The following is a 13,960-nucleotide window of genomic DNA, read 5'->3' as shown; positions in this document are numbered from 1 at the left end:
TTATAGAGAACCTACTTCAATTTCATTTTCTTTGTAGGCAAGTGTCTCTTCTATGTCCTTCTGAGATTTCTGATACAGTTGAATCTGCTCACGGAGCTCAGAATGCCTCTCACTCCAACCTTCAGCTTCTTTTAGCAGCTGTATGAAGCACCAAGGCAAGATGATTACTTGCTGTGTTTTTAGTGCATGGTAATTAAAATCTATTTTACTGCCAGCTCTGGTGATAACTGATCACCACGGGTCACAGATAAAGGGTAAACTTCAGTTATCAGGCTCATTGCTGTTCCACTAGCAGAACTGGATCCTGGGAGTCTTTCTGCAGTTTATTATTAGGTGGCTTTACATATTTGACATTTCCTCAGCTAACATCCCAACATCAAGCTGTTTACACACCTCAAAATACGAGGAATTAATTGCAGTCCAGAGGTAATCAAAGCACATTCCTTAAAAAGCTCCATATTTCACATATGAAGAAAGAAAAGACATTTACAATTATTTGGAAAAGAACTGTCCCAATATTCCAAGGCTAAAACTCCTCCCTATTATCTTTGCTTTCTGAAATACTTTCTGGCAATTCTTTACCATTACCTCCTTGAGCCCTGATCCCAAGTGGCAATCTCTCCACCGTGCCACGACTACCACCTCAGCACAGATTTTCTGTGACTTGGCTAACAAAAACTGCATCAAGGGAACTGGCAAAGCCTTCATACCAGAGATGTGGCTCAGCTGCACAAACAGCCTGTGCAAGCAGGCACAAAGAATTTGAATTTTATCACAGTAACAGAAAATATGGAATTCTGCCATGTTAAGAAAACAGAGACATGCTGAAGCTACACAAAAAAAAGTAGGAACAAAGGCCAGATATTTTGTTTGAAAGACAAGGTTGCCTAGCCTGGGCAATTTACCTGCTCCTTGCTCTTTTTCAGTCTAGCATTTTCTTCCTGCACATGATGAAGCTCAGATTTCACCTTTTCTTCACTTAGTTTAGCTTCATTAAGGGCTATCTGTACCTATGAAATAAAAAGGAACAAGAAGACAAAGTCAAACTACAGTGGAGTCACAGCTACAAAAAACCTGGTTAAATAGAAAAGAAGGAGGTTACAGACGCAGGAAAAACCTGCAACCTGCCAAGCCAGCATTTTCTATTCCAAAGATAATAATTTTTCTGGTACAGAAACTTGTGACTGTTGAGGGGGTGTGAATAATGCTTTACCTCTGAAAGCTCTGCAGAATGCATAGTGATAGCTTCCTGAAGCTTCTCCAAGGACTTCTGGGTTTCAGAGAGCTAAGAAAAAGATGAGCAGTGACTTAGTGTTATCCTGGCACAAAGCTCAGCCTGAGTAATTATTTAACCTGCGTCTTCTGGAAGCATAAAAGCAAAGTCAAAACACCAACAAACTTCAATTTCAAGCACCCATTTGCTGGCAGCACTACCTTATCAACAAGGTAAGGAATAGAAACATTCAGCACATTCAAATCAACTTCTGCCCCTGACTCCACCTGTCTGTGGCCAGGAAGTTTCCCTGTTCACCTGTGCAGTCCACAATGAGAGGAACTGCTGTCATTAGCAGCAACCTTTGGCCAAAACAAGGCCAAAGAGCCTGTTGATACAGAAAAATCAGGCTTTAAAAAGAAGAAACAGAAAACAAGTATCTTTGGACAACAAGGAAGAGGGGCAGCTCAGAGATCTTCATATTAACTGTAGAACTAAATGCTGCTCTGGTACAAGAAAATGTCTCTTTCCAACCTGAAACCTTCAGCTTATGTTGCCAAGGAACTTCCTGGCTCCAGGTAGGAACTATTAGACTAACTCATGTCTTCAATATTGTTTGTTTGTGAAAGCACATAATCACACAAGACCACCAAGATCTTAAAAAAATCCCCTAACCTACAAAACCCCCAAAACTCCAAAATAAATCAACAGAACAATCCTTTGATCATGGGATAAACGTAAAATTTCATTTAATCCCTCTTTTGAGGTTGCTCATCTTGTTTGTTCTACCTCTATCTAACTCATGAGGTCATGACGAGCTTTTAGGGTACATCAAGCTAAGGACAATGTAAAACACAAGTGTAACTGTTCTAACCTTGTTCTGTTTCTTCTCATTCTTTTTTCTCTCTGTTTCAAGCATGGTGTGCAGATTTTTCACTTTGTTATCTAGCTGCTGATTTGCTTCTTCCAATTCTTTGACAGTGTCCTGTCAAAAAAAAAAAAAAAAAGGTGTAAAAAAACCAACCTAAAGCAAACCATTTTTATTTGTATTGCTGCTTTCAGAACAGAGACAGTTAACTTTCTCTTACCTTAAGCCCTGCAGTTTCATCTGAGAGATTGTCTTTTTGTTCTTGGGCCACTTTCACAGATTCCTTTGCTTCCTTTATCTAAGCACAGAAACAACCACACAGAACTGAGGAAATTGCCAACATAATATTCAGTACAAATAGAAAATAAAAATACATTAGATGTTGCATTGACTGTGTCATTAAAGCAATAACAAAATTAGGAAACAAAGGACAACTCAGAACAATACCTTTTGATCGTATTCTGACAACTTTTCTAAGATTTCTGTTTTTTCTTGCAGAAGGTTTTTAATCTTTTCAGCAAGTTGTTTTTCAGTCACTAGGAAGAAAATGAAAGCTCAAGTAACTGAACTTCACGTACCGGTGAAAAAAATATCAGTTATCATTACTATGACTTCAAGGAACTTTTTCAGATAGTAACTAAAGCATAAATCAGGAGTGTTAATTCCTTGGCAGTCAGCCCTTTCTGCATCTCCAGCTTTCACTTAAAGTTAGGATTGAAAACAACACAGTAAAGCTGACACAAAGCACAAAGCTCCTGCATCCACTTCACAGAAGCTGCTCCCAGAAGCCAGAGCAGAGTGAGGTGCTGGCTACACACAGCTGAGGTGTGCTCAGGGGAAGAGCTAACAGCCAGATCTCAGAGCAGTCTCAGACGCTCAGGGAGATTCCACACCTTCCCTAATGACCACCTTTCTGCTCCACTGAAGGTGAATGTTTCATCAGCAAAGGTAAGAGGATGAAAGCTCTGAAAAATCTACCAGGAACAGAATAGAGACAGTCAGCTGGGAGATAGCACAGGTAGGTTTTAAGGAGCTGCTCCAAAAAGCTTGGACTTCAGAAGGGCTGTGACCAAGCAGCAGCCTTCAGGCAGGCATTTGCTTCTCACCCTAAACAAGCCAACAACCAACCCTTAGGATTCAATGAAAATCATTAACATACTTCAATCAGTTTATTGCAAATTATTTAAAAACCAGCTAATTGTTATTTTTCAAGTCCTGAGACACTTTGGTCTGGATGTGACTGCCCCAAGCGCCATTTGCCTCACAGCAAATCCTGCAGCACAACAAGGAGCACTGGTTGTTCCAACTGCATCCCACAGGGTGCAATGGCAACTGCTACTCCTCCTTTCCCTCCCACACAGAGCTCCTGGGACAGGCCATCCCAGGCCCTTCCCACTCTGGGCACAGGAGACACAGCAAGTGCCTGCCAAGGCTCAAGACAGCTCTCAGCAGTTTAAAGGAAGCAGCAATCCCTGCATTAGCTTGGCCTCCCAATTTTACTACCGTCACTAAGAGAGGATAATAGATTTTTATCCTTGGGACTCTAAATGTAATCTGTGTTTTAAGGCATTTTTGTCATTGTTAATATTCCTCTATTTTGGATAAAGATTTTAGTAACAATGTGGCCTGTGTCACACTTGAAGAATATCTGTTTGTTCTGATATTTAGTAGTTTCTATACAGCATCAAAGAGAAGAGTATTTGGGTGGTGGGATTAAATCCATGTTGCTCAGTTTTTAAGGGGGGGCTGCTAAGTAATTTATGCAATAAATTACCAATTTACTGAAGCAATCTTCAAATTACTACCAAGACCAATATTCTTCCTGTACTACAGAAATCACCTCAGAGATCTAAGATGGGCTTTTCTCAGCTCATTAATTCTGCATTAACTGTGTGGAAGGAAACTGCAGTATAACCACAATGAAACTAGAGAGGAATGACTGGTAAGTAAAATGTGGGGAGGAAGAGAGAGTGCCTGTAAATATAATTCTTCCATATTTGCATTTTTTTATTCAACTATGAATTCCAGCAACCACTCTACTTTGATTTTTTTTTTTCCATTCAGTACACTTTAATTTTATAAACCTAAAACCAGAGAAAAACTCCTGTAAAAAGTGATGTGCTGGCCACAGGAATACCTGCATATTTAGATCTACATAAAGAGTGTCTCTCTGCAACTGCACAGCAGCCAGTTTCAGGCTCCCCTCCATCCAAAAAACAAAAGGAACCTGCTCCAGCTTTCTGAGAGAAACAGCAAGCAAAGACAGACCCACTGCTGTCAGAAAACCAAAACAAACTCTGAACCAGTGGTTCACATTTATGTTGAACAAAGTGGAGCTTTTCCTTGCCCTTTACTTTACAGGTGCAAGCCACATTGTTTCTCCTGATCAAAGCATTATCAAAGGCAAAATTTAAACCCCCAGATTCAACTAAGTATCATCTACTGGCCAAGCTTACACTGTAACCTTGGACTGAGCACTCTCTTTGAAAGGGAGTGAAGAGAATACTTGGTCCTCTGAAACAGTATAAATCCTCAAAACTTTTACATGTCTAAGCATCAACTACACTGAAAAGTAGAAACTTACCTTGATATATTCTACTCTTTACCTACAGAAGAGAACAAAAAACCAAAAAGATTAGTCATAAAAAGTGATAAGTGAAAACTGTTATTAATATTCCCTATGGAAAGGAGTGACCATTTCCATGCAGGTTAAAGCAGCATATGGAAAACACATCTATCACTGCCAAGGAGTGTTGAGTAACACTACAAACGAGCTTAAGCTGTTTTCTAATAAAAGCTCCCAGGCTAAAGCCCTGTCCCAGGGCCTCAGTAAACCTCTGTTTACTCACTCACTAACCAGACACCAGCAACTGCCCACAGCCAATCTGCACTGAAAATGGAGCCATCTTGTATCCAACCACAGCCACAAACTTGCAAACACAAAAAAACCCCCTCTGTGATCCCAGTTCTGTGCCCTCTAAAGCAGTAAAGTATGTTTACATGACAGGTGCTTGTTTCGAAATTAAAGACTCTCAGAAGTTTTTTTTTATGCTGTTCTACAAACACTGTTTTTTGCATTTGAAACTGACCCAGCATATTCAAACCCAAAACTAAGCAAGGGAAAAAAAACCCTATCAATATCATTACAGAAAACATGTATTTTTAGTTTGTTTTTGTCAGCAAATATGAAGTATTCCACAGATTTCCAGAGCATATTGTGACTAAACTGAACAGCTGTAAAACAGATTTGCCTACTTGATTCTCATCTCTCAGCTCCCAAGGAAAAGCCCTGCTGTGGTTGAGAGGTGGTGACAGACTTTTTGTTGCACAGAAAATTATCCACGTAGGAATTGAGGACAAACAGAAGAGGCTCTCCAATGAGAATTAATATCAAGTTTTTAGGTTTCTAAATGCAGCACCTGCAAGCACCTGGACAACATGAAGTGGAGAGGATTAACTGTTTTGGATACAGCCAGCAACAGGCTCAAGCACATGGAAGGCTTCCCATTTCAAAGATATGCCAACCCTTTCCTCAGCCTTCTTTATTTATATCATACTTCTCTATTTTGCTTTCAAAATTATCTCTTACTAAGCAATCTTCAATTACCAGCTTACAGAAAATGCATCTTAGCACTGCAACTTACTTTAGCTATTCAGCCCAGCATTTAGCTCCCATCAATGCTCTAAACAGAAAAAGTAAAAAACACAAAAGACTACATATTGCTTTGACCCCAGTAATGCTGAAACAGTTTAACCATACAAAGGAGCAGTCAGTTAGTGAAACATCAGCAGGCTTGCAAGCATGAAGTATACTCACTGAAAGGCAGGTTCTCCAGAAAAATATAGCAAGTGTGACAATTCCCACTAAGGCAGTTACAATAACAGGCTCCCAGGGAAGTCCATGGAAATCAGGCCCAGGACGCATTTCCTCAGGCAGCGTGTCCACCAACTGCAAACCGACAGCAGTGACAGCTATAACCGTGTTCTCATTAAATACTGGGGTAAAACGAGCAGCCTGACAGGTGCCTTTATGCCTCCCATAAAACACAGAACCATCTAGAGGCTTCTCGCAGCTTTTCTGCAGACTGAAAACCGAAAATGAAGAAAACCACAGAGCAGCAGCAGCCTGGTGCTCGCATTTCAGTGTGAAACTCCCGAGTTCCAGGAGGACACCTGACAGTGGCAGTCTGCTGGCAAAGAACAGCCACACCAAAATGAGTGCACCCTGATGGGCACAGTTTGCACGGCACAGCACTGGGAGTTATTCGACCTGTTTATAAATAAGCCAAAAGGATGGAAAACTATAAGAAAAAAAAACCCCAGTTTTACATCTGGATGTCTGTACCAATCCAGTGCAAACGGCTCAGCTCTTCTCCCAGCTGTTGCCCCCGTCAGAGGGTCATATGTCATGAGTCTCCTCCTCTGCCTGGAGGTCAGAGAGCACCTGGGGAAGGTGCGAACGCCTGGTACAGCTCCGGGGCTGACAGTGACATGACATGGCGCTCAGGAAACAAACTGTGCCAGCCACACGGGAGCCGCTGCCGTATCCCTTCCTTCCCTCCTCGGTACCCTGTCTCCCAGCCGGAAAGGAGGGCGCGCACCTGCCCTGCAGAGCCGGCCGGGGACCGAGAGCTCCTCCCGCCATCGGGGCAGGCCGGCCGCGCTCCCTGACGCCAGCGGCCGCCCCCGCTCCGCCGGGACTGCCCCCCATCACGGGCCGGGGGAAGGAAAGCCGGGCCCCCCACGGCGGGGTGAGCCCCTCGGGGACCCGCCTGGCTCGGGGGAGGTGTCACCGCCCGGGCCGCGCCGCCGGAGCCGCTCCGCCGCCCCTCACGGCCGGGCCCGCCCGCCGCCGCTTCCCTGCCCGCACCTGCAGCAGCCTCCGCCGCGCCGAGGGCTCCTCCGCCGGCCAGCCGCTGCCTGCCGCGGGATCCATGGCGGCCCGGGAGCGCCAGGCACACGTCAGCCCTCCCCTCCCTCCCCTTCCCTGCCGGCCCGCCCGCCGCGCGCCGCCCCGCCCCGCCCCCGCCCGCGTCACGCGGCGCGCGCCGCCGCCACTCACCCGCCGCAGCCGCTCCCGCGCCGCGCCCACCGCCCCCCGCCAGGGGGCGCCCGCCTCGGCACCTGCGGGGCGAGAGGGGCGGAGTCACCTCAGGAGAGCCCGCCCGCCCGGGCCGCCTCAGCGCCTCAGCGCCGCCACACGGGCCCGGGAAACACAGGGGGGGAAACAGGGAGGGAAACAGGGGGAAAGCCCCCGGAAAGTGCCCGGCGTTAGGAGGGGTGCCGCAGGAAGGGACGCGGCTTCAGACAGAGCACACACGAGCCCGCCCCAGACAGAGCACACCCAGCCCCTCCAGCCGTGAATCAGAGCAGCAGCACACACACTCTCCAATTAGTTCTCCGGTTAGTTCCCAGCACTGTTCAAAGAACCACAGTTTTAAGTTGGAAAGGACCCACAAGGACTGTCAAATCCAACTCTTGGCCCTGCACAGGGCATCCCCAAGAGGGACACCACGTCAAACACCCCAGAACTCTGTCAGAACTCCATAAATATGGGAAAAGCTTTAAACCAGCTCTATCCTGGCCTGAATACGGCCCTCTGCTTCTGCTGCCACAAGTGCAGGCCAGCAGATTCTACAGCCAGCAGCCCGGCCTGTTGTCACAGGGCAGAACAGCAGCTGTGACCAGCCATTCTACCACCATCCACCTTGTTACTTCCCAACACCTCCATCAGCCCTCCCAAGGATTCCTGGCCAGCAGCATTTAACCGCCTTTAAGGAAGGAATGGAAGATGGTCTGAAATACAGCTGAACATCTGACTGCTTAACCAGAAAGTTATCCACTAGCCATTTAAATTTCCTTAGTTTTCTTGGCATTTAACCTAGAGTTTCCTTCAGATCTTAGAAGCTGCTCTAAAGCGCTTGGCCCTGGAGATGGCACAGCACCTCAGCAGTGTGCAAAAGCTAATGAAGATGTGCCTGAATTTTTCCTAAATGCTCAGTGGAGACAGATTAAGCATAATCAGAAGTGAAGGCAGAACAGCAAAGCTGAGAGTAGCACTGAGAACGCAGTCAAAAATTGTTTCATGCCAAAACAGAGCTGGGAAAGATGACAGTAACAGGATCCCTCCTTGGCATAATGATGAGATGGGACTCTAGCTCCAGAGGGACAAAGCCTTAGCCAGAGGGAGCCAAACATTTCTCCTACTCCAACACACAGAAAAATTATTGAGCTGCCTGAGGGGGAAGCTACACGCCACCTTTCCTGGAAAGTAATATGGCCCAGAGACATGGGCTAAAAAGAGCAAGAAGAGAGGGCACACAAATCTATGGGCTGTCCTGTCTATAGAGGATGACCTTTAGGCTATCAATCCCTGCAAAGAGGCAGAAATCTGGGCTGATGGCATGTATCCAGGGATTTCTGCTCTTTCTCCACTACCATCCTGAGACACAGTCCACAAGCCCAAGCACAGAGCTCTAACTGACACTCACAACAGCACTTTCCTTTTTCTTCATTGCAAAACCACAGTAGGAAAACTGCTAAGTTAGCAATACAGTACTGCCACTAGAGGGACTGTCACTGATCAGGGAAAGCCATGAGGATTACAGCAACATAAAATGAAAGTATCAGTGAAAACTCCTGCTATTTGCCTAAAAATACATTAAATCATGCACATCCTCAAGAGCAAAAGACAAATCCAAATGGTTACCTTCAGCAGTGTGTTCGCTGGCACTCTCTCCTGAATCAACTGACCCAAAGGAAGTATCTTCCAGGAGTGGTCCTCTTTCACTATCATACCTTTCTTCAGCTTCTCCATTATCTGAGAAGTTGGCCTCTTCTTGCTCAGGTGGAACACTGACAGCCCTCTCCTCCTCCTCCTCCTCCTCAATAGGCTGCTCTGGCCTCTTCTCTTCAATGAGCTGCTGGAATTCCTGATTGCCCTCATCAATGGTATTTGGGTTTCTGGTGGAAACACTGTCATATTCAGTCTCTTTTGCACCATCTGTGACGTGTGACATGACTCCTGTGAGGGAGATATGAATTAAGCACTGAGCTAATGTATATTTCTTACTCACAGCTACCTTCAGTGAAATGCTGCATGTAACAAAACTTTCTTGACCCTTGTGAAATAGTTTGGCTTGTGTATGGCTTCCAGTATATTCTCAATCAACTTTCAGTAACACCTAATTAAATGTCTGTATGAAATTCATGCAAGGCATCAACCACTGACCTTGCAGTGAAACACTGCAAGGTGAAATATTTGCATCATTTGTGACCTTATCAGAAATCACATACTTAGCATGTACTACTGTAAGAGGAGCCTGGCTAAAAGGGTATCCTAACATCTTGCACACTAATTAGAAAACTCAGCAAGTTTTCAAGACTCTACCTCTTGTTCTTGGCCAATCAAAAGATCTGTTTGTTCAGTATTTCTTCCTAGGCACTCTTTTATGAATGTGGGCAAAAACTTGATTGTAAGGACACCTGAGATTTTAGGTGCCTGGATTTAGTACCTAGACTTTGCATTAATCATCAAATCTCTAACAATCAGGTGATAATTAGTTGAGAAAAAAAGACTGCTCTAAACCCTCCAGAAAATTTAGCACATTAGTGTATGTGAATCCCTGTTCTTTAAGGAGGAACAGACTTGTCTTGAGTGGCTCCTTATGACCATATCCATGCATGGATCTCACTTATCTTATACAGAACTTGGTCCATAAGAATAGGTCTGCTGAACTCAGTATCTTCCCTTAGGATTTGCCCCTGAGTCACTCTCATCACAATGCCAAAAACATGCATTAAAAATAAGCAAAATCCCGGGTTACTGCACAAGGCTTCTTTCAATTCTACTCCTCCACCCTTTTCTTACAGCTTCTCTGTGTTAGTGTTGTTTGGAACAGGGTTTTACTTCTATTTCATCTATTTATTAAATGGTTTAACATCCTACCTTGAATGTGCAGCTGGTCGTCTTCCTCTTCTGGAGGAAAAGCAAGTGGGACACTCTCACCAGCAGTTGAATATTTACTCCTTAATGAATATATTAATTCTTGAATATCATCCATCAGGGCACTCTCCTCATCATACAAATCCATCTCCTTCACCACCTCCTCCTTATTTTCTGCCGCCCTGGAATCCAGAACTTTTCCAACAACATCCATAATGCTCGATTCTGAAAACTCCAGTATCTCATCCAGAGCTTTCTCCATATCTTCATTATTCTGGCTGGCCTTCTGAGCAAGCTCCATCTCCACCTCCATGTCGTGGAACATGGCTTCAATCCTAACCACGTGCTGGAGCCCCAGGTACTTCTGCAGGCGCATCACACGCTTTTCATCCAGGAACTCTCTCATTATGGAGAGCCGCTTCACAGACTCGCTGAAGTCTGTTACAGTGTCACTGGGGGCTTCTGAGCTCTCAGCAGGGTTGGGGACATGTGCAGCTTGCTGGTGGTCATTTCTCGTTTGCTCTAAATTTTGCACCTCTTTAGTGTCTTTCTGTGAAACGCCCTCTGGGAGATTAGCCTTCCTTTGGTCAAAGTCATTGCTGTCTTCTGTGTGAGGAGATTGGAAATAATGTTCTTCCACAGCTAATGGTTCCTCAGGTTCAGAAGGCTCCTCATCAGCTTCCATGACATGCTGCATCTCATCCAATTTAGCATCTTTTCTCACTGATACATCAACTTCTTTGTTCCCAGTCTCGCTTGCATTTTGCATGCTGATTGTTTTATCCTCCTTAGGGAATGAGTTTGTTTCCTCTCCTGTTTTGTAAGTAGGATTTGGGGTTCCTGAAACAGCTTCACTTAGTCCTTCTAATTCAGGATTTGTATTTTCACCACCTAGTGTATTACCCTGGACATTTCCAGCCCTTGCTTGTGACAGCTTTGCACTTGCTGCATTCTCATCTTCCAGTAGCTCATCATCTGCTTGTTTGAGGTCAGGGTCATCTTCAGCATCTGGCTCTTCAGATTGCAATTCTGCTCTTTGTGTTGTTTCTTTAGCCAAATCTTTGCCAAGATTTCTGTCTGATCCTGCATCCTCAAGATGAGCAGTTCCTTGCCAAGTAAGATTCTCAGTATTAGTGTTCTGTGTGGTGCTTTTTGATTCTTCTTCAGAGGAACTTTTCTCAGTGCTTTCTTTAAACACTGGCATCTTGCCAGGATTTCTTGAAAGGTTTTCATTCACATCTGCCTCTGAATACTCAGTCTCATTTTCCCATGGCCTAGGTTGTTCAACAGTTCCACTATAGCTTGGGTCTTCTTCCTCTGCAGGGCTTTCTTCCATGTCTCTCTTTTTTATTTCCAGTTCTTCATCAGAAGAGGTAGGATTTTTATTTCCATGATCAATTTCCTCTCCTTGTTTTACATCTTCTTGATGTCTGAAAAGTTCTTTCTCCACAGTGGGCATTCCACGCTCCACTTTCTCTCTCAAGAGGTCAGTATCTCCTAGATCACCTTGAGATGCATTTTTCACTTCTTCCACCGGTTTGGCTGGAACATCAACTGGAAGCTTGTTCTCAGCTTCTCCCTTTTCAATTGTTTTCTCCCACAATCTTTTGTGCTTTAAATCACTTTCCAAGGACATCTCCAAGGCACCATCCTCAAACTGTTTCTCACTTTTCTCTATTGGAGCAAGTGGAACTCTTTCAGAACTTTTGCTAATACCATCATCAGATGATTCTGAAGCATCTTCCTTGGTTTTAAGAAATGATTTGGACTCCAGAGCATTGCCTGGACTAGGCAAAGTATGAAGATCAGGCACAGCTGTACCTTTCAGTGCTGCAGAATGTGACTCAGTTCCATCAGCGAGCTGCTCTTCCAACTGATCAGTTTTGTTGGCTTTTTCTTTTGAACCCAGACCACCTGTACCCACAGGTTCCTTTCCAAGGGGTTCTTTGGAGAGATCCTCAGGCTGAGTTGTTGCTGGTGCTTCTCTTTTACTAATTAGCACCACCTCATCTTGTTTCTCTATTGTTTGTTTGGATTCAGACCTGTCTACACTTACACTGTCACCAGACTTCTGGCTCTTACTGAAGGCACCCTTAAGAATTAATGCATCTGAATTGGGTTCCTCCCCATTGTCTCTTTGGTTATTTAGCTTCATAGCACCCTTTGCATCTTCATCAGGTTTGTGATTTTGTGACTCAACATCAAAGTTTCCATCATCTTCTAAATCCACAGGGGATGTAATTTCATCCTCTGCCATAAAAGACAGCAAAGGGATTTCTGCAGACTGATCTGCAAACTCTGGCTCCTCCTCTTCACTGTGAGGATTAATGCTCAAATCTTCATTTAAATCATCTTCCAGTGATGTAACAAGGCGAGTCACTTCATCATCTGATACAACAGCATCAGCAGTTGAGCCAAATTTTGTTTTTAAGTTCACAGAGAGCTCTCTGTTTAAAAGTGTATAGGCATTGACTTCTTCATTCTCTTGGTCAAGTTGGCTGGTTTCACCCTGAGGAATACTAGTGTTTTTGGTATTTTCACTTTCTAGCCCTTTTAATTTCCCATGTAGCGTTCCTTTCAAGTGCTCATGTGCAATTTGGTCTCCCTGAGAGTTTTCTTTGTGACTATTGACACTGGAGTCTCCCCCAGTATTTTCAGTTCCTTCTGTAAGAGAATTGTCAACTCTGTCCGTCAAGGCAAGGTTTTCCTTTTCTTCTTCAGCGCTTTGCTCAAGATTGTCTGTCTCCAAAGCACCAAGGGCCTTTCCCCTATCAGTCTGTTCAATCTCCTTATCCTTCTCCATTCCTTCAGCTGGTTTCCCTGGATCACTTGATTCCGTTTCCCCTTCATTTGCTATTGTCTCTTGCAATGACTTCAGAAGTTCATCCACGTTGTAGTTATCAAAGTCATCCCTTCCTCCATCAAAGCAAACAAAGTCTGTTTCCTAAAATGAAAAACAATATGCAGTCAAAAAATATTTTTTTTTTTTTGTAACAGTGGTAAGACCAAAAACAGTTGCCTACTTAAAGAGAGATGCAGCAGCAAAGTATATTATGTTAATCACACAGAATTAGCCCCTTGAGTCCGTAACCAAAACTCTCTTTGAAATTAGTGGAGGTTTTGCCCAAGGAGCCATAAAAAACCTAAATAAAAAGATTTTGCAGGAACAAAGTGTAAGGCAGCAATGGAGCTGGCAGTATTACACTGCACTCATCACCATATGTCCTGAATGAAGAACATGTCTATTGCTGAATGCCAGTGAACAGGAAAAACAAATGTTGCTAAGTTTGTGTGTCACAACCTCTGTTAATCGGTGTCCCCTTAAAGGACCAAGTCCTCCAAGCAGGAGCTCCCTGTCACACAATTTCTGAAAAATAAATAGAAGCAGTGCGAGATACTGAACACAATTTCATAAAATCATAGAATGGCCTTGGGTTGAAATGAGTTTAAAGATCACCTCATTCCAACCCACTGCCATGGGCAGGGACAACTTCCACTAGACCAGGCTGCTCAAAGCCCCATCCAAACTGCCCTTGAGCACCTCCAGGGATGGGGCACCCACAAATTCTCTGGGCAACTTCTTTCAGTGCCTGGAAAGAATTTCTTCCTAATATCTAATCTAAACCTGCTCTCTTTCAGTTTGAAACCATTCCATTCCTCCCTGTCCTGTCACTACATGCTCTTCTAAAAAGTCCCTCTCCATCTTTCTTGTAGGGTCCCTTCAGGGACTGGAAGGCTGCAATTAGGTCTCTCTGGAGCCCTCTCTTTTCCAGGCTAAACAATCCCACATCTTTCAGCCTTTCCTCATAGGAAAGGTGCTCCATCCCTCGAATCACCTTGGTGGCCTCCTCTGGGCTCATTCCAAGAGGTTGATGTCCTTCCTGTGCTGGGACCCCAGAGCTGATGAAGCACTGCAGGTGGGGTCTCAGCAGAG

The 13,960-nt window shown here is 44.5% G+C and overlaps 1 protein-coding gene across 4 annotated transcripts in view; it reads right to left on the bottom strand.

Moving 5' to 3' along the window:
* Nucleotides 1-13,960, bottom strand: part of MIA3 (MIA SH3 domain ER export factor 3) — a 28,257-nt gene that overhangs the window by 6,850 nt on the left and 7,447 nt on the right. For 3 of the 4 annotated variants that reach the window (XM_083856704.1, XM_083856701.1, XM_083856703.1), the window contains exons 4-13: nt 10,030-12,970; nt 8,791-9,105; nt 7,144-7,205; nt 5,895-6,030; nt 2,529-2,635; nt 2,302-2,379; nt 2,088-2,198; nt 1,214-1,285; nt 906-1,010; nt 16-138 (exon numbers count right to left, since the gene is read on the bottom strand). In XM_083856704.1, the coding sequence (XP_083712830.1) occupies nt 16-138; nt 906-1,010; nt 1,214-1,285; nt 2,088-2,198; nt 2,302-2,379; nt 2,529-2,635; nt 5,895-6,030; nt 7,144-7,205; nt 8,791-9,105; nt 10,030-12,970 (4,050 nt within the window). Of the gene's footprint in view, nt 1-15; nt 139-905; nt 1,011-1,213; nt 1,286-2,087; nt 2,199-2,301; nt 2,380-2,528; nt 2,636-4,665; nt 4,688-5,894; nt 6,031-7,143; nt 7,206-8,790; nt 9,106-10,029; nt 12,971-13,960 lie in introns of all 4 variants that reach the window. The other variant, XM_083856702.1, reaches the window with a different exon arrangement.

Source organism: Zosterops lateralis (genome assembly GCF_965231275.1).
Source record: "Zosterops lateralis genome assembly, chromosome: 3".
In the NCBI taxonomy this organism is placed as follows: domain Eukaryota; kingdom Metazoa; phylum Chordata; class Aves; order Passeriformes; family Zosteropidae; genus Zosterops; species Zosterops lateralis.
The sequence above is the reverse complement of the archived record's forward strand: the minus strand, read 5'-3'. Positions and strand labels throughout refer to the sequence as shown.